This window comes from Oreochromis niloticus, linkage group LG10, assembly GCF_001858045.2.
Source record: "Oreochromis niloticus isolate F11D_XX linkage group LG10, O_niloticus_UMD_NMBU, whole genome shotgun sequence".
NCBI lineage: Eukaryota > Metazoa > Chordata > Actinopteri > Cichliformes > Cichlidae > Oreochromis > Oreochromis niloticus.
In genome coordinates, this window is record NC_031975.2 from 31,585,781 (window position 1) to 31,606,341 (window position 20,561).

Below are 20,561 nucleotides of genomic sequence, written 5' to 3' on the forward strand. Positions count from 1 at the left end.
TCCAAGCTTGAGCTGTGGTAAAGATCGCCTCACATTTGACTCTAGAAATGTTTGGTATACAGAAAAGTTCATGATGAACTCGCCGATCACAAGGTGCCCAGGTCCTGTGGCTGCAAAGCAAGTGCAAACGATTGATCATCCCTCCATGCACTACCATGCTGACACTTGGTGTGAGGCATTTGTGCTGATATGTAGAATTTGGCTTTACTTAAACAAGGCAAATAAATCCAATTTGCTATGTGTACTTAATACAAAAAATATTTATACTATGTGAAAAAGTATTGACAGTGAATTGTAAAGAAACGACTTTTCCCCCCCAGATAATTTTATACACTTACACTGTATTCCCAGTAAAAATATATGTGAAATACAAGGAAGGAAAAAAGCTGCAACTAGTGTTGTGTTTGGTAAGAAAACATACTATCACCAGGCTCAAAACTCTATTATAAATTGCATTGAAAATGTGGACTGTCCCACACGTGGGAAATTTGTTTTGTCACAGCAGGAAGTGGACAGTGCAAAAGTTATGAAGCAAAAATTAGAATAAAATAAAATAAGAATAAATACAGTACACAACTGTACAGAATAGAATAAAATAAAATACTATATACAGTAGAATAAAATAGAATAAAATATACAATAAGATAAAAATAGAATACAAATGCTATATACAACTGAGTAAAAATACATCGATGCCAGAAAAGATTATTGCACATTAGTCTTATTGCACATGTGTGGATGTGTGTGTTTGATCAGTTAAAGTCTTTGTTGTGGAGTCTGACAGCAGTGGGGAGGAAAGACCTGTGAAATCTCTCCCTCCCACACCGTGGGTGCCGCAGTCTCCCACTGAAGGAGCTGCTCAGTGCTGTCAGAGTCTCCTGCATGGGGTGGGAGATGTTGTCCAACAGGGATGACAGCTTAGCCGCCATTCTCCTGTCACTCACCACCTCCACTGGGTCCAGAGGGCATCCTAGAACAGAGCTGGCCCTGCGGATCAGCCTGTTCAGTCTCTTCCTGTCCCCGGCAGAGATGCTGCTGCCCCAGCAGACCACACCGTAAAAGATGGCTGAGGCCACCACAGAGTCATAGAAGGTCTTCAGGAGTGGGCCCTCCACTCCAAACGACCTGAGTCTCCGCAGCAGGTACAGCCTGCTCTGCCCTTTCCTGTAGAGGGCGTCTGAGTTATGAGTCCAGTCCAGTTTGCTGTTCAGATGAACATAGAATAGAATAGAATAGAATAGAATAGAATAGAATAGAATAGAATGCCTTTATTGTCACTATACAGTTGTACAATGAGATACAGAGCATCTCCTACTCAGTGTAAACATGCTGGGGGGGGGGGGGGGGGGGGGGAGGTACAGTTCTGCAGCGCTATATACATATGGACAGTATTAACATATGGAAGAAGATGTGTATATATATATAAAATGTACAATTTACAAGCCGTAAGTAATATGTAATAAATAGTGTTATGTATGTACAGTTGAGTTATTGCACATGGAATTGGTAGTGGTATAAATATAAACATCAAGGTACCTGTAGCTGTATGTCAGTCACTCATATAACAGCAGCCTTCATTATTAACAAACAGTGTTAAAAGGCTATCATTGAAAATGATAAAGACAACAGGAAACATGTAAAAGCAGGTGGAGGCTGTAGCTTAGGTCAAATTTTTGCAAGTCATGTTATTCTCATCTGTACTTTTAATATCAGTAATGTATTGTAATAACACCATGTCAGTGACACTGGGTTTTTGTTACACACTTTAATACTCTCTAGGTCTAGGTTTGCTCAATGTTACTTTCATTTTTTTTTTTCATAAAATCACTGAATATTTGACACAAATCACGTTGAAAAAAAAGTAACCACAAGGGTTTGCCTTTGAAAATAGTGTTGCATTTCTACAGTACTGGTAATAAATTATTCTTAATTATCTTGGTGTCGTGTGCAAATAAAACTTATTTTAATGGCACAGTTTTCTTCTGTAGTAACTTTGCAAATAATTTTTGCATCTCTTTGGACTGCACACCATAAATAATGGGGTTGAGGCTTCCAGGGATGATGTGAAACAAAATGGAACAAAGTTTCCTGTAATCTGAGTACTGTGGAAAGCGATGCAACATAATGACAATCATTCCACTCAACAGCATAATCATGTAAACAACCAGGTGGGTGCTGCAGGTCTTCAATGCTTTACTGTTCAAAGACTTGTTCTTGCTGGTTAGACAGACAATTGTTATTCTAGCATATGTGAGAACAATGCTGCCTATAGAACCTGTAAACAGAACCACAGTGAAGGTGAGCCCATAGACATTGTTAATGAACACATTCTCACAGGAAAGCTTAAAAAGAGAGGCATTGTCACAGTAAGGGTTTGTAATCAAAGTCCTGCATCGACTCAGTCGTACAGTCAGTCCGAGCAGAATCCCGACCAAAACAAAGGCCACTCCCCAGGCAAAAACCGTCAGCTTGATCACCATTTTGTTGGTCATTATGGAAGCATATCGCAGAGGATTACAGATGGCCACATATCTGTCAAAGGCCATAATCATGAGCACAGTGTGACTCGTGGCACCAAACATATGTGTGGTAAAAGCTTGCACCACACATTCATAATAACTGATAAAGCGTTCAGATGGAGGCTTCAACATGTCTACCAACAATCGAGGTACCATGATAGAATTTCCAAGAATATCATTAAAAGGCAGGTTGCAAAAAAGCAGATACATAGGCTGGTGAAGGTTCTTGTCCATGAAAACTAAAACAGCAATGCTCATATTTGCTACCATTATAAACAGGTAGAAGAACAGCAGGAGAAGAAACAAAGCATATGTGGACTCCACTGAAATATTCAACCATTCCAGCTGGAGTGTGAGGGTGTTGTAGGTGTAGTTCTCCATCATCATGAAAGAACGAAATGGTAATTACGCCGATCAAGTTTGTGGTAGAAAAACGTGTTTTGATTTCAGTTTTAAATGAGAACTACCTACTCTGAGTCTTTCCTGTTGTCTGCGCTTTCTTCTTTCTGGTAGTTCACAACTGGTAATGCCTACACAGAATGCGCTCTGTTGCAGTGTTATATGGGCATTATCTCAACCATGCAAACACTTAGCTTAAGCAATGTATGATATCATACAATGAAGACAACAACAACTGTCAACAATCTGGGGAATAAAATTTGTGGGCAATGAAGTAATGTTTGTCTGCTCAAGTTTCACTTCCCACTGGTAGCACTTAGTGTCTAATTTTAAACACTACAAAAGGAAATTGCACATTGTTACTCAAAAAATTAAATTTGGCAAAGCTGCAGTGAAGATATGGGAAACATCAATCTTATCAAGACAGTCATTCAAAAATATATTTTATTCTACTGAAAAACATTCACTCAATTCAGTAATTTTGTATGTTAACCATACATACATATCTCAGTATTATGTAGATCCTGTACATCATGAAGATTATGAAAAAATATATGCTTTCAGCTAATAGCTTTTTGGGAATCACCTTGTTGTGCAAAAATAGTATTTAATGCATGTCAAACTCTGTTCTCTTTGGCATTTTTCTGGATATTTAAAAAAAAACAGATACCAAGCAAAAACACATTTTAACAGTAAAAAGCTATTAAATATTTAAAAAATCACATTTTATTTGTTTCATTTTCTTTTAGAGATTTTTAAATACTAAATAATCCACAATCAAATGTTATTGGAATTATAAGAAAGAGGAAGCGTTTGGGAACGGCAGGAACTCAGCCATGAAGTGATTGGCCATGTATGAATCAGAGAAGAGTGAGTCAATGCTGAGACAGGCTGTGCACAGAGGTCGACAATTTCCCAAAGAGTCAATCGCTACAGACCTCGAAACTTTATGTGCATAGAGATTTAATTCAATTTTATTTATAAAGCGCCAAATCACAACAATAGTTGCCTCAAAGCAATCATATGACTCCCTATAAGCAAGCACTTTGGCTACAGTGAGAAGGAAAAACTTCTTTTTAATAGGAAGAAACCTCCAGCAGAAACAGGCTCAGGGAGGGGCGGTCATCTATTCAATTCAATTCAATTCAATTCAATTCAATTTAGTTCAATTCAATTTTATTTATATAGCACCAAATCACAACAACAGTCGCCTCGAGGTGCTTTATATTGTACAGTAGATTGCACAATAATATATACAGAGAAAACCCAACAATCATATGACCCCCTATGAGCAAGCACTTTGGTGACAGTGGCCCACATAGCAGACAGGTCTGGCCCGGATCTGGAGTCAAGCCGGCACTGCTGGCTGACTTCTGGCATGGTAAGTGGTATGTCAGCCAGGTCTGGCAATGATGGTGCTATTTAGGTTTCAATTTTCCTATTTTAGTTAGAAGACCCAAATGCCATGTTGCAATACTATACTGCTATGGTAGCCAATGTTTCAAATGCAGATTTGACAGGTTTGTGAGTGTACACTTTATCCAAAACCTAGTGAGGATTTACTCATGTTTACCACTGGGTGGCTGTAGTTCAGGAGTTAGAGCAGGTCACCTACTGATCAGAATGTTAGTGGTTCGATCCCTTCTGCCTGTCAAGAGTGTGAATGTGTATGAATATACTTAGGAAGCACTCAGTTTAGAGAAAGTGTGTATTTGGCATCTCGTACAGAGCACTTTTAGTAATCCGCGAGAGTAGAAAAGTGCTAAAAAGAATCAGTCCATTCACTGCGAACAGAGTTTTCGTCATGTTACTTCTGCACTATTATGTTCCGGCACATGTTGTTATTACATGGCTTGATTAAGGTACATATTAGACTGACATCTGGGCCAGCACAGGGCCAGCAGTGTGTCTGCAACTGGCCCGTGGCTGCACACAATGTGCTTACACATGGCCAACATACCGTAGAGAATGACGGCCCTCCTAAACTTTGTCTAAGGACCCAGGGCTCATATATTTTTTGTATATATTTATTTTTCAGTATGTTGTGTTTTTGGTGGTTTTCTGTCCTTTGTTCCTCCTTCTTCCCGTGTGTGTGGTCATACGTGCTCCCGGATGTCTTGGGTCATTGAGGGGGCTGCGACCCGGAAGTCTATTTAAGAAGTAGCAGAGCTCCAGTTAGAGCGGGATTATACTATGTCAAACCTGTAAAGTACCTCTGTTGATGAGTGTTTATGTGAACCACATCACTATTGTGGGTGTCCTGCTGACCTGTGTGTGTTTTTGTGTCACCAGGTCAGTGACACAGTCAGGAGCGAAGAGCGTCGTCACGAGGGGAAATCCCGGAGTGGAATAGGGTTTTGGAGTTGTCACCTTTTCACTGTTTATGGCCATGTGCACTGTGTGGAATTCACAGAGGAATCACCACAGGAGCCGCAGTGCTGGATTTGTACATGGCTGTTGTTTTTCCCACTCACTATAAATAAATCCACTGTCCTTTACTATAAGAGTCCAGCATTTGGGTCCTACTTTCCTCAACTCCACAGTCTGCCATTGCTGACCGTGACAGAATAGTCCTGCCATAATGGACCCAACGGACTCAAATGTCGCCTTAGAGAAGGAGTTGCTCGCAGCTAGTGAGCTGTGTGTTTGCGTGGTTGCAGCTAGTGAGCTGCTCTTTTTTGACTTACTTTTAAGTTTATTGACCAACGCTTGAATTTTGTTTGTTTCCTTAAATGGTGATAGCGGCTTGTCCGTCTCTTTTAGTTGAGCTACTTTAATAAAACTCTTTAATTTAACCCTTTTGCCTCCTTGTCTCCTTTTTCCGACCCGGACACTTTTTGTTACTTTCCCTCATCGCCTTGACCCTTTTAGGGGAATGTAACAGACACATACAGGAAGTGTTTTTTGATACTTTCCTGTCATCCACTACCTTTTCTGTGAGCTTTTTGGACATTAAAAAACTAATTCTGAGGGCAAGCTCCAGCTTTGAGCTGTTTGGTTTAGGCAGTCAGGGCAAGGAGGATGCGTCTGCCCCCCTGGGAGCCATTTGTGCCTGTTTTTTTTTATTCATAGGCGGACAGTTTCCCCACCGTCGCTCGCTGCTCACTTATTGAACCCTCTATTGCGGGGAAGACGGCTCCCTCACCATCGGCACCCTACCCCATCTCCTCTCACTCCTTTAACGTCTGCTGAGTCAGCAGACAAAGGACGAGCAATGCTAGTCACCACAGTGAGTAGACCAGACTCTGTTGTTTTAATAAATCCTGTCACAGAGGATAAAAATGCAGACAATCAGGAGGGGACAGTTTCCATACATGCGGCCCCACGTTCTCCCCACGCCCGCACCATCGTCAAACCAAATCTCACCACACTCCTGTGGCTTCAGAAGAATCAGCAGATTGTGGACCAGCAGTGCAAGGTGCCACAGTGAGTAACTCAGACTCCACCATAGTTCTAACTCCACTTGCTATGAACAAGAAAATTAAGGCTTTTTCTTCCCCACTCACTAGCAATGCTAAGCCTGCTAAAAGTGGAGAGAGAGAGGTTTTGGCTAAACTGTCCACTGTGGGCTTCTCTAAGTCAGTGGGTCTAGAGACTGTTAGTTCAGTGACTGTCAGCTCACTGTCAGTGGGCCCTGTAGTTACTAATTGTGAAGCGGTTGGGAGAAACTGAGAGATTATGTCATTACCTGTTGAAACACCCTGCTGCCCAGCCTCTAGCTGTAGCTCAGTCAGCCGCCCAGCCTGTGGCTAAGAAGTCTGCGGTAACCACATCACCATCACTTCACCTGCCTATTGCTGCAGCATCACCGCCCAATCTACCGCCGGTGGCTGCTACATTACCATCATCACCATCGGCTCGACCGTCTGCAGCTGCAGTGCTGCCAGAGGGACCCGCTCAGTCAGAGCAGGAGGTCAGCGCCCTGAAGCAACCTGTGCGTCCACGTCCAGCACGACCTACATGTCCACGTCCAGCATGGCCTGCACATCAAGAACCACCTACCGTGCTACGCTGTTGCCCATCGGAGCTGTTACATGGTTAGTCGCCAGAGCTGCTTAGCCGCCACTGGACCTGCGGTCTGACGCCAGAGCTGCTTCGCCACCACCGGACCCGTGGTTGGCCGCTGGAATTGCAGCATCACCGCCACCAGGTCCACAGCTGCCCACCTGAACAGTTTCGCCGCCCCTGGAGCCGTGGTCAGCCATTGGAGCTACTTCAAGTGGCTTATTTAAAGAGTTTCAGTCAGGTTTCAGAGCTCATCACAGCACAGAAACAGCTTTAGTGAAGGTTACAAATGATCTTCTTATGGCCTCTGACAGTGGACTCATCTCTGTGCTTGTCCTGCTAGACCTCAGTGCAGCGTTCGATACTGTCGACCATAATATCCTATTAGAGCGATTAGAACATGCTGTAGGTATTACAGGTACTGCACTGCAGTGGTTTGTATCATATCTATCTAATAGACTCCAATTTGTACATGTAAATGGAGAGTCCTCTTCACACACTAAGGTCAATTATGGTGTTCCACAGGGTTCAGTGCTAGGACCAATTCTATTTACATTATACATGCTTCCCTTAGGCAGCATCATTAGAAGACATAGCATACATTTTCACTGCTATGCAGATGACACGCAGCTCTATCTATCCATGAAGCCAGGTATCACAGACCAATTAGTTAAACTGCAGGAATGTCTTGAAGACATAAAGACCTGGATGGCCGCTAACTTTCTGCTTCTTAATTCAGATAAAACTGAGGTTATTGTACTCGGCCCTGAAAATCTTAGAAATATGGTATCTAAGCAGATTCTTACTCTGGATGGCATTACCTTGGCCTCCAGTAACACTGTGAGGAACCTTGGAGTCATTTTTGACCAGGACATGTCCTTCAACGCACATATTAAACAAATATGTAAGACTGCTTTCTTCCATTTGTGCAACATCTCTAAAATTAGAAATATCCTGTCTCAGAGTGATGCTGAAAAACTAGTTCATGCATTTATTACTTCCAGGCTGGACTACTGTAATTCTTTATTATCAGGATGTCCTAAAAACTCACTGAAAAGCCTTCAGCTGATCCAAAATGCTGCAGCAAGAGTCCTGACAGGGACTAGAAAGAGAGAGCAGATTTCTCCTGTTTTGGCTTCCCTTCATTGGCTTCCTGTTAAATCCAGAATTGAATTCAAAATCCTGCTCCTCACATACAAGGTCTTAAATAATCAGGCCCCATCTTATCTTAATGACCTTGTAGTACCATATCACCCTATTAGAGCACTTCGCTCTCACACTGCAGGCCTACTTGTTGTTCCTAGAGTATTTAAAAGTAGAATGGGAGGCAGAGCCTTCAGTTTTCAGGCCCCTCTTCTGTGGAACCAGCTTCCAGTTTGGATTCGGGAGACAGACACTATCTCTACTTTCAAGATTAGGCTTCAAACTTTCCTTTTTGCTAAAGCATATAGTTAGGGCTGGACCAGGTGACCCTGAATCCTCCCTTAGTTATGCTGCAATAGACGTAGGCTGCCGGGGATTCCCATGATGCATTGAGTTTTTCCTTTCCAGTCACCTTTCTCACTCACTATGTCTTAATAGACCTCTCTGCATCGAATCATATCTGTTATTAATCTCTGTCTCTCTTCCACAGCATGTCTTTATCCTGTTTTCCTTCTCTCACCCCAACCGGTCGCAGCAGATGGCCCCGCCCCTCCCTGAGCCTGGTTCTGCCGGAGGTTTCTTCCTGTTAAAAGGGAGTTTTTCCTTCCCACTGTCGCCAAAGTGCTTGCTCATAGGGGGTCATATGATTGTTGGGTTTTTCTCTGTATCTATAAAGCGCCTTGAGGCGACTTTTGTTTTGATTTGGCGCTATATAAATAAAATTGAATTGAATTCGAGGCTGTCATCAGATCCATGGCCGCCCACCAGAGCTGCCATGTTGCCTCCACCAGGCAGTGGCAGGCCGCCGGAACTGTTTGCCACTATTGCCATCCATCGGGTCGGCCACCAGAATTGTTTTGTCTCTACCGCCTGGACCGCGGTTGGCTGTTACGTGGCGGTCGTGGGGATCGTGATTGGGCCTATGGACAGGTTGAACTTTTGGACTGATTGTGGTTGTTTTTGTTTAGTTTGGGGAATGATTTCGAAGTCACGTTTTTATGTGTGTCAGGGCAGATGAGCAAATACTTTTGGCAATATAATGTTCATCTTTTGAAAAACCTGGCAATTAATTTAGGTTATTTTACAGTTCTTTAGATTGTGTCATGATGAGTTGCTTATTAAAATCTTTGACCGTACTCAAGTTTGTCAGACAAGTTCTATTTATGTGATTTCATGATTCATTGGGAAGAAATCAGGCTTGGGCGTGGGTACTGAAACTGAACTCACCTTCCCAGAAATGTGGTTAATCAAAGTTCATTTGTAATTTAACAAGAGGGGTCAATTACTTTTTCAAGTAGTTTGGTAAGTTTGGATAAATTTTTTCCCTTAAAACATTTAAAAAGTTTTAAAAGTTATCATTTAAAACTAAATCTTGTATTCATGTAGGATATCTTTGTACAGTAATAACATTTGTTTGGTAATCTGAAACATTTAAGTGTGATGCTTATGTAAAACCTAAGAAATTAGGAACAAGGTGAGGGAGATGCTTTATGTCACTGTAGGTGCCCAGTGGTTCATAATCAGTGGTTCACATGATTGTTAGAAATATAACTTTTGGTTTCTCATCATTACATTTATAATTTATTTTGTTTTACCTCAAAAAGATCATGTAATGTCAGAAACGGTTTAAGTCATCATTTTGTGACTCATGTTTTGAGAATTGTGCCTCACTGCTTTTCAGGAATTTCTAATATCCATAATATCCAGGTGGATGCTGTCTGCTTCCAGAGGCTTACAATTCTTCAAACAAATGTCAGAAAATATATGTCTGTGAACCACAAGTACACAAAAAACTACAATTACAGGTGTGTTTGAGAGAAAAATATCCCATCAAGAAGCTCATAACTCTATTATATATAAAGGCAGGTGAAATACCGCAGTATAGGCAAATTTCTGGTTCATTCTAAACTTATATCTAATCTTCAAATATCTGTAATATATTCAATTGATTTTAAAGACTCGTAATAACATTATTTATTGATGCTGTCTGTAGCATCCGATTTCTTGACATATTTTCAGGAAACCAAACTACTGGATAGCAAGCATGTAAATATTACTGTTTCCCCCATCACTACATTACATAAAATGTCTTATTTCTGACAAAGGATGATACAAATGAAGTAACTGAAAATGGTTGCCTGTAAAAAAAAGCATTGTATTTCTACAGTATTTGGTAGATTATAGATCACTTCAGTATTGTCCATCTTCATTGCAAAGACTGACTGACTGGCTCACAATATTACTTAGAAGGAATAAATGCAGCATCACTAATTATGTAAAAATAAAGTTTGTTATTTTAATGGCATAATTTTCTATCACCTTTGACAAGAACCTTTGTATCTCTCGGGACTGCACACCATAAATAATGGGGTTGAGGCTTCCAGGTAAAATATGAAACAAAATAGAACAAAGTTTCCTGTATTCTGAGTACTGTGGAAAGCGATGCAGAGCAATGAGGGACATTCCACTCAACAGCATAATCATGTAAACAACCAGGTGGGTGCTGCAGGTCTTCAATGCTTTACTGTTCAAAGACTTGTTCTTGCTGGTTAGACAGACAATTGTTATTCTAGCATATGTGAGAACAATGCTGCCTATAGAACCTGTAAACAGAACCACAGTGAAGGTGAGCCCATAGACATTGTTAATGAACACATTCTCACAGGAAAGCTTAAAAAGAGAGGCATTGTCACAGTAAGGGTTTGTAATCAAAGTCCTGCATCGACTCAGTCGTACAGTCAGTCCGAGCAGAATCCCGACCAAAACAAAGGCCACTCCCCAGGCAAAAACCGTCAGCTTGATCACCATTTTGTTGGTCATTATGGAAGCATATCGCAGAGGATTACAGATGGCCACATATCTGTCAAAGGCCATAATCATGAGCACAGTGTGACTCATAGCACCAAACATATGTGATGTAAAAGCTTGCACCACACATTCATAATAACTGATAAAGCGTTCAGATGGAGGCTTCAACATGTCTACCAACAATCGAGGTACCATGATAGAATTTCCAAGAATATCATTAAAAGGCAGGTTGCAAAAAAGCAGATACATAGGCTGGTGAAGGTTCTTGTCCATGAAAACTAAAACAGCAATGCTCATATTTGCTACCATTATAAACAGGTAGAAGAACAACAAAAGAAGAAACATGGGGTATGTGGATTCCTTTGAAATGTTTAACCCCTCCAGCTGCAGAGTGAAGCTATTGTAGGTATAGTTCTCCAACATCCTGAAAGAATAATACAGTAATCAAAGCAGTCAAGTTTGTGAGAATGATAGGAAGTCCTTATTCTGAGTCTTTCCTATTGTCTGTTCATGTATCTGGTAGATGTGTACTAGTACTGGTAGCTACTGGCACTGATCACAGTGTTCTGTGTTGCAGATTTATATGGGTGTAATTACAACACTTACATATGACGTAATATAAAGATCAAAAGAACTGTCAACAATCTGGGGAATAGAATTTGTGGGCATGAAGTAATATTCATCTCTTCAAGCTTCATTTCCAAATTTCCAACTGGCAGTATTTATTTTTTAGCAGTGCAAACAAAACAGGAATTTTAATATTTTATTGAATTAAAGGGTCAATAAAACATTATATACATATATATATATATATATATGTATATTTATATATATAGCCCCACGCTCGGGGATTTGCCGCGTTAATGCGGTTATGGCGTTAATGCCATTTTAACAAGATTAAGCACTAATATACAGGGAGTGCAGAATTATTAGGCAAGTTGTATTTTTGAGGAATAATTTTATTATTGAACAACAACCATGTTCTCAATGAACCCAAAAAACTCATTAATATCAAAGCTGAATGTTTTTGGAAGTAGTTTTTAGTTTGTTTTTAGTTTTAGCTATTTTAGGGGGATATCTGTGTGTGCAGGTGACTATTACTGTGCATAATTATTAGGCAACTTAACAAAAAACAAATATATACCCATTTCAATTATTTATTTTTACCAGTGAAACCAATATAACATCTCCACATTGACAAATATACATTTCTTTTTTTTGACACTTTTTATTTATTTAGGAACATTTTTATGCAACAAGGTAAAATAAAAAAAATAAATAAATAAATAAAAAAAGGGAAAAACAAAAACAAAAAACAGGAACATTATGAGGTCATGGGAGGATGGTAAATGGTAAATGGCCTGTATTTATATAGCGCTTTTATGGTCCCTAAGGACCCCAAAGCGCTTTACATATCCAGTCATTCACCCATTCACACACACATTCATACACTGGTGATGGCAAGCTACGTTGTAGCCACAGCCACCCTGGGGCGCACTGACAGAGGCGAGGCTGCCGGACACTGGCGCCACCGGGCCCTCTGACTACCACCAGTAGGCAACGGGTGAAGTGTCTTGCCCAAGGACACAACGACCGAGACTGTCCGAGCCGGGGCTCGAACCGGTAACCTTCCGATTACAAGGCGAACTCCCAACTCTTGAGCCACAATCGCCCCACAGGATAACATATACCCGTACATACATCTGCACATCCACACATACATACATCAGCAAGTCTGCATTACTAATTCTATGCATTAAGGGGTGCTGCCACAAGCTGTAAAGTCCAGCCATTTTCTCCATCGTCTCCTTCCCAAGTCTCCCTGCAGTCGCAGAGTGAAAGTCATACATTCCATCAATTTGACGTCTTCCACTATAGAGGTAAAAAGTGTTACAGTAGGAGGATCTTCACAGAGCCAGTGTTTTGTTATGGCCTTCTTCGCAGAAGCCAAGAGAACTCTCAGAAGATAAACATCATCTGCAACTAAATCGTCTGTAAAATATCCCAGATACAATGAGGTAAATGTACAAGACACGTGGAATCCCAGCACCTCTGTAATTATCTTTACAACTTCCATCCAGAACGGTCATATGAGTGGGCAGGACCAGAATATATGACCGTGATCAGCCATGTCTTCCCCACAATTCCTCCAGCAAAACGCAGGTGTAGCACTGAATTTAGACTTTTGTTTAGGCGTTATGAAAAAGCGTATAATGTTCTTCCAGCAGAAGTCCCGCCACATGTTGGAGTTAGTTGTGGTAAACTGTGTCTCCCAGATCCGTGCCCACCCATCTTCTGTAATCACAATGTCCATTTCTTTTTCCCATTTCTGCTTTATGTAAATCGTTGAGTTCCCTTTGAGCTTAGTCATACATTTGTACAATTTACTTATCAAGGCTCTGTTACTCCCAGAGTCATAAGCATCAATGAAAATATTAACAATCGAGAAGTCTCCACGGACACAGCTCTTTAGTCTTTTGCCAATATAGTCACGGAGTTGCAAGTATCGAAAAAAGTCTTGTTTCTCGAGGTCGTAAGTCTTGCATAGGGTATCAAAAGCCATAATTTTAGATTTTACAATAACCGAACACCCAGCAGTGATTCCATGCCACACCCATTGTTTAAATCTACTTTCGTGGGAAGCAGGTAAAAAATCAGGGTCATACGCTGGCCACCTCAGAAGTTTTATCTCTTCCTGTAGTTGTGCCTGCTTGACCACTCCCCTCCATATTTTTAATGTAAAAGTGACCCAGTGGCTGGGCGTCAAGGTACCGTCCAAATCAGAAGCTGCGTGACCAAGTCTCGACTGGATTGGCGTGTCCGAGAGAGACATCTCAATCGTCTTCCACCTCGCACAAAAAGATGGATTACACCAACACACCAAAGACCTCAGCTCAGCAGATAAGTAGTAATCCCTTAATGAAGGTAGAGCCAAGCCCCCTTTTTCTTTCGGCAACTGCAAAGTAGAGAACTTCACCCTTGGTCTTTTGTTAAGCCAAATGAATCTCGAAATCTGTTTATTCCACTCCCTGAACTGCTTCTCTGGAATTTGAATAGGTAAAGCAAGAAAAAGATAGAGTAGTTTGGGAAGAATACTCATTTTAATTATCTGTATCCTGTTGCCAAGGTCGAGAGGGAGCAAGGCCCAAATGTTGAGATCGCTATATATTTCTCTATTAATATGACTGTAATTAATATCATACAGTTGTGTTAGATCTTTAGGCAGAAACACTCCTAAATATTTGATAGCAGTTGCCTCCCAATTAAACTTGAATTTTGACAATAGTGTCTGGTCTGGAGAAAAATTAAATGTCAGAACTTGAGTTTTTTTGACATTGAGAACATACCCTGAATACAGGCCATATGTTTCCAACATCCCCATTAACACTGGTATACCTGAGCTGGGATCCGCGATTGTTACCAAGACATCATCTGCGTATAAACACACCTTGTACTCGTCCCCTCCTATTACAATCCCTTTCAACAATGTTTCCTGACGTATAGCCTGGGCTAGAGGTTCGATAAACAAGTTGAAGAGGTAAGGGCTTGCTGGACACCCCTGTCTACATCCTCGTTCTAAAAAAATAGTATCGGAGAGGCTACCGTTAATTTTTATTCTGGCAGTAGGGAGAGGATAAAGAGCTTGGAAACATTTTATAAATTCGCTACAGAAACCAAATCTTTTCATCACCAGGAAGAGGAAGTCCCAATTCACTGAATCATAAGCTTTTTCAGCATCTAAGCTAAGAATAATTGAGCTATTTTTCTTATTATTAATGTGTTCGATGATGTGTAAAGCTCGCCTAATATTATCATGGGTTTGTCTATTTTTCAAGAAACCCGTTTGGTCTTCATCAATCAAAGAAGGCATTACAACATCCATTCTTCGCACCAAAATAGTTGTGTACAGTTTATAATCTGAGTTCAGGACACTTATCGGCCTATAAGATTTGCAGTTTAGTCTATCCTGACCCCCCTTTGGCAAAACAGATATGAAGGCCTCCTTCCAGGAGGGAGGTACCAGACCTCCTTTCAAAATATAATTAAAACTAGTTTCCAACAGGGGAAGAAGGCTTTCCCTCATGGTTTTGTACCATTCGGCAGGGAGCCCGTCGGTACCTGGTGATTTATTGGATTTAAGGCTGGAAATAGCTTTACTTATTTCTTCCCGAGATATTAAGGACGTTAACTTACTATTTGCTTCTCGACCAATCGTAGGCAGGTCTAAGGAATTCAAAAAGTCAGTTATCTTATTTACATCACCCTGGGTAGATATATAACGACTATATAACGATTTGTAATACATTTCAAATGCTTTTTGAATTTTATCCAGGTCAGTTACAGCTTTGTTAGCAACTGGATCTCTAATCTTATAAATATTATTTTCAGCTTGCTGTTTTCTAATCCGCCACGCTAACTGCTTCGCCGCCTTAGGCCCCGCCTCATAATATCTCTGTTTCATAAATCTTATGTTTTTCTCTACTTCTTCGCTCAATATCTTATCTATCTCCTGCTTAATCTGTCTGATCTGGTGGGTTACTGTAGTATTTTTATCCTTCAGACCTGACTGGCCATTAATCTATCCTGCAGTTGTAACAGTTCTTGTGACTTTTTCTTTTTAAGCATGGTCGACCACGCAATTATTTTTCCTCTATTCTGCAATCTTTTATCCTGTGTAAATCCCTATTAAACATAAAACAGTAATCTATCCTTGAATACACTAAGTGTCGAGCAGAGTAAAAAGTGAACCCCGACGCTGACCCATGGATAGATCGCCACACATCAATAAGTCCTAATTCCGTTAACATTCCTTTAACTCGTTTCCCTCCAGATGTGCTTTTCCTGTCCCTATTATTTGAGTCTAATCGGGGGTTTAACAATAAATTAAAATCTCCTGCACAAATAAGAGTTCCCACCGTTTCCTTAGAGATCAAATCAAATATCTTCTTAAAGAAGCTTGCGTTGCTTCCTGGGGGTGCATAGACATTTAATAGTGTGACCGCCTTATTCTCTATTCTGCCTTTTACTAAAACAAACCTACCTTCCTTATCAGTTATATTAGATATATGTTCAAATTTTATTTTATTTGAGATAAGGATAGCTACTCCTCGTTTTTTCCCGGCCCTATACGATGAATAGAATGTATGTCTGAAACCCCTCTTTTTTAATTTCTCATGTTCTGCATTGTCTAGATGAGTTTCTTGCCAATATGCTATATCTACTGTCTCCTTTTTCAATTTGGCAATTAATTTGCTTCTTTTAATAGGGCTATTCAGGCCATTTACATTTAGTGACAGCATTTTATAGAAATTATAAGCCATCAAGTGGATATGTGGAATACAACATAATCAACCCAGCCCTCAGAACATCACAACCAGAACTCACTGAACAGCAAACACACCAAACATTAACAAGAGCTTCCAATACAAAGGATATAAAAATGTCCTTTGACATTGAGGGGACTGGCCACAAAGTGGGGCCCCTCATCCGACAAGAGGGAAGTGACCGACAAAAAAGCCAAAAAAAGGGCAAAGAGTAAGCAAAAACAGTTTCCTATCACTACTAGAAATAACTTGGTGGTTCTCTAACCATGTCCGTAGGCACCAACCTAAAGAAATATGAATTCTGAAGGATACGAAAGTCAGTGTTCCCGCGGGTAGATTATCAAAACTCTACCGCCAGCTATCTCACCGTTGTCCCGCCATCAGCTGCTCACTCGTCTGCTGGCACTTTTTCTTGCTCCCTCCGGAATGCTTGGAGTTTTTCCCGAACGTGCTGCTGGAAGCCACCCCCGCAGTGTGCTGTCCGCGTTTCCCAAGGAAGTAGCTGCCTTATCGTGTCCTCTGTCATCCTGTTGGTTTGGTTCCCCAAGGTGATCTTACCCACGGCTATTCCCCTCTTTCTTAAATCCTCAGCAGCTTGGGTCGCGGTATTATATAGGACATTGCCTGACGCATAGAACACTCGCATCCTACTCAGTGGTGTCTGGAAGCATATCCCGCTGTCCTTCAAAGCCTTCTTAAATGGGATATATTCCCGTCTCCTTTTCTGCACTTCCAGGGAGTAGTCATGATCGAAATACACCCGTTTGTTTTGGATATGTACCCCTTTGTTCCATGCCGTGCGGAGAACCTCTTCTTTAACGGAGAACCGGAGGAAGCGCACTATTATTGAGCGTGGTGGAGCGTTTGGAGGTGGTTTTGGTCCCAACGCGCGGTGTGCGTGCTCAATGCCGAGGGCACGGTCCGGGCCGAAATCTTCGCCTAGGTGTTCTTTGATCAGATTTTCAACAAAGGTAGTCACCGACGAGCCCTCCGAGTTTTCCGGTACGCCGTAAATCCGGATATTTTTGCGCCTAGCGCAGCCCTCCATATCGGACACCTTTTCCTGAAGCGCCCGTTGATTTTCCAACAGCTGCACAAGTGTATCCCTGACACCAATGTCCCAGCGTTCCGAGTCAGCCATGTTGTCCTCGACGTGCTTTAGCCGACCAGTCATCTCCTCTACCTGATCCGCCATCTCGTGTAATCGTTGGTTCAGTTCCTTAGAGAGTTCGGCCATTTGCTTCTTTATATCCTCCCGAAATTCCGTACCAAGTGCTTTGAAGTCACTTTTCAATTCGGTTCGCAATGTAGCCATTTCGGCCACCAGTACGCTACTCACAGCATCCCGAAGCCAACCCAGACCTTCACCTCGGTCGCCATCTTGTCCCGATGTGAGGCTTGCCTCACTAGCCGCGGCGTCCTTCTCCATTTCACAGTCAAGAATGTTTCGTAGCCCGTATCCTCCCTTTTTAGATTTTTCCCCACTCATTCTTGTGTCGAAAAATGGCAATGTAGCCCTAATACAGCTCTCGAGTCCGGGGAAACACACGGTTGGTGCCAGAGGTCACTCTCTATGCGGCCATGCGGTGTTACGCGCCACCGGAAGTCACAAATATACATTTCTGACATTCAAAAACAAAACAAAAACAAATCAGCGACCAATATAGCCACCTTTCTTTGCAAGGACACTCAAAAGCCTGCCATCCATGGATTCTGTCAGTGTTTTGATCTGTTCACCATCAACATTGCGTGCAGCAGCAACCACAGCCTCCCAGACACTGTTCAGAGAGGTGTACTGTTTTCCCTCCTTGTAAATCTCACATTTGATGATGGACCACAGGTTCTCAATGGGGTTCAGATCAGGTGAACAAGGAGGCCATGTCATTAGTTTTTCTTCTTTTATACCCTTTCTTGCCAGCCACGCTGTGGAGTACTTGGACGCGTGTGATGGAGCATTGTCCTGCATGAAAATCATGTTTTTCTTGAAGGATGCAGACTTCTTCCTGTACCACTGCTTGAAGAAGGTGTCTTCCAGAAACTGGCAGTAGGACTGGGAGTTGAGCTTGACTCCATCCTCAACCCGAAAAGGCCCCACAAGCTCATCTTTGATGATACCAGCCCAAACCAGTACACCACCTCCACCTTGCTGGCGTCTGAGTGGGACTGGAGCTCTCTGCCCTTTACCAATCCAGCCACGGGCCCATCCATCTGGCCCATCAAGACTCACTCTCATTTCATCAGTCCATAAAACCTTAGAAAAATCAGTCTTGAGATATTTCTTGGCCCAGTCTTGACGTTTCAGCTTGTGTGTCTTGTTCAGTGGTGGTCGTCTTTCAGCCTTTCTTACCTTGGCCATGTCTCTGAGTATTGCACACCTTGTGCTTTTGGGCACTCCAGGGATGTTGCAGCTCTGAAATATGGCCAAACTGGTGGCAAGTGGCATCTTGGCAGCTGCATGCTTGACTTTTCTCAGTTCATGGGCAGTTATTTTGCGCCTTGGTTTTTCCACACGCTTCTTGCAACCCTGTTGACTATTTTGAATGAAACGCTTGATTTGATGATCACGCTTCAGAAGCTTTGCAATTTTAAGACTGCTAGATGGCGCCGGTGTCTATGGCTGTCCGTCTTTACTCTCGCTCTCGCCTGCATCTGCCTCTTTGCTCTTTACCCTCTCTATCCCGCCTTCTGGATTATGGCATAGTACTTTTTATTTTCTTTATATTATGCTCATCAGGTGGCTGTGCATTATTAACATACGACCGGCAAACACTCCTTGACCTCCGTTTCTCCTATTCACATCGCTTCGATCAACACTGGACTTTGGGACTTGCCGCCCCACTACGACCAGACCCCCCCACTCGCTTTCCCTGCCTACCCCCTTTTAATCTGTATAAGAAACGATACAGGAGATACAGGAGACGCGGTAAAAGGAGTGGATTCCGTGTGCGTATGAAAGCTTACCTTGAAGCACGGGCTACGGTGTACCCATATGCTTCTGGGGACTCGCTACGCTCTCTCCGTGCAGCCTCCAGTGATCGCCCCGTCGCTAAACTGCTTGGCCACCGGTGGATTTGCTCCGTCTCACAGCAAGCTTACCCAGCCCTCCCAGCGGCATGCCTCCCTGCTCGGACCTGGATCGCCCCGCACAGACGTGGTGTCAACCACAGCAACCTCAGAGCCCTGCGACGTGCTACTCGTGCGGATGCTGCGCCCTGGACACGGATGGCTCTTTTCAACATCAGGTCGCTGGTAAATAAGACCTTTGTGTTAAACGACTTTTTCTCCACCATGAGCCTCGATGCTCTCTTTCTGACGGAGACCTGGATTCGCCCTGGTGAGTCGCTTCCTTTTTCTGAGCTTCTCCCCCCGGACTGTGTCTTTTTTAGCTCTCCGAGGCTTACCGGTAGAGGCGGCGGTTTAGCCTCGGTCTCTAAATGTAAATACAAAGTCCGACAGCTACCCTGTTCTTCCTACATCAGTTATGAGGCTCAACTTCTGGAGATGACCGCCTCGCGAACTTCTCTGATTGTTTTGGTTTACCGGCCACCCAAATACAATAAGACTTTTATTCACGAATTTGCTGACCTTCTTGGTTCAGTTATTTTTAAATATGACTGTGTGCTTATTATGGGTGATTTTAACATTCATATCTGTTGTAATGATGATCCGTTAGCCAAAGACTTCCTTGCATTAACGGACTCTTTTAATCTTGCCCAGTGGGTTAATCAACCAACCCACGCTAGGGGCCACACCCTTGATCTGGTTTTTTCATATGGCTTGGACATTAGCATTAAGGACATAAGCAATGTTGGGATTTCTGATCACTTTCCTGTTATCTTTGATGTTAACTTATGTACTTCTGAACTTCACCCTGATGCTCTCCTACGCCCTACACGTATAATTAATTCTGGAACTGTGGAGAATTTTTCAATGTCTTTTTTGAAACTTGCCTCTTCCATTCCTGACTGTTCCCTGGCTTCCACGATTGATGACTTTGCTAGCACCTTTTTTTCCACATGCTCTTCCATCCTCAATACTGTTGCCCCTGTTAAAATGAAGCACCCTAGATCCTTTTCCCGATGCTGGCTAAATGATTCTACACGTGCTTTACGACGTGTGTGCCGCCGGGATGAGAGAAGATGGAAGAAAGATAGACTCCAGGTTTCTTATGATATCTTGCGTGCCAGCCGGTTGCAATTTCAACTTGCTGCTAAAACGGCCAAAGCTGCCTTTCTGTCTAAAATTATTCTTACTCATGGTCACAACCCCCGATCCCTCTTTAATGTTTTCAACTCATTGGTTAACCCCTGTCCTGAAATGACACTGGCGTGCTCTCCTTCTCTCTGTGAAAATTTTTTAACTC

The 20,561-nt window shown here is 42.2% G+C and overlaps 1 protein-coding gene across 1 annotated transcript; it reads right to left on the reverse strand.

Annotated features, from left to right (window-relative positions):
* Nucleotides 1–1,958: 1,958 nt before the first annotated feature.
* LOC102078293 (olfactory receptor 146-like) lies at nt 1,959–2,903 on the reverse strand. The gene has a single exon (XM_019363519.1). It carries the CDS (start codon nt 2,901–2,903, stop codon nt 1,959–1,961), a length of 945 nt encoding a protein of 314 aa, XP_019219064.1.
* Nucleotides 2,904–20,561: the final 17,658 nt, after the last annotated feature.

Excerpts from the sequence above, each read along its gene's own strand:
- LOC102078293 (XM_019363519.1), bottom strand. The coding sequence starts at position 2,903 with ATGATGGAGAACTACACCTACAACACCCTCACACTCCAGCTGGAATGG.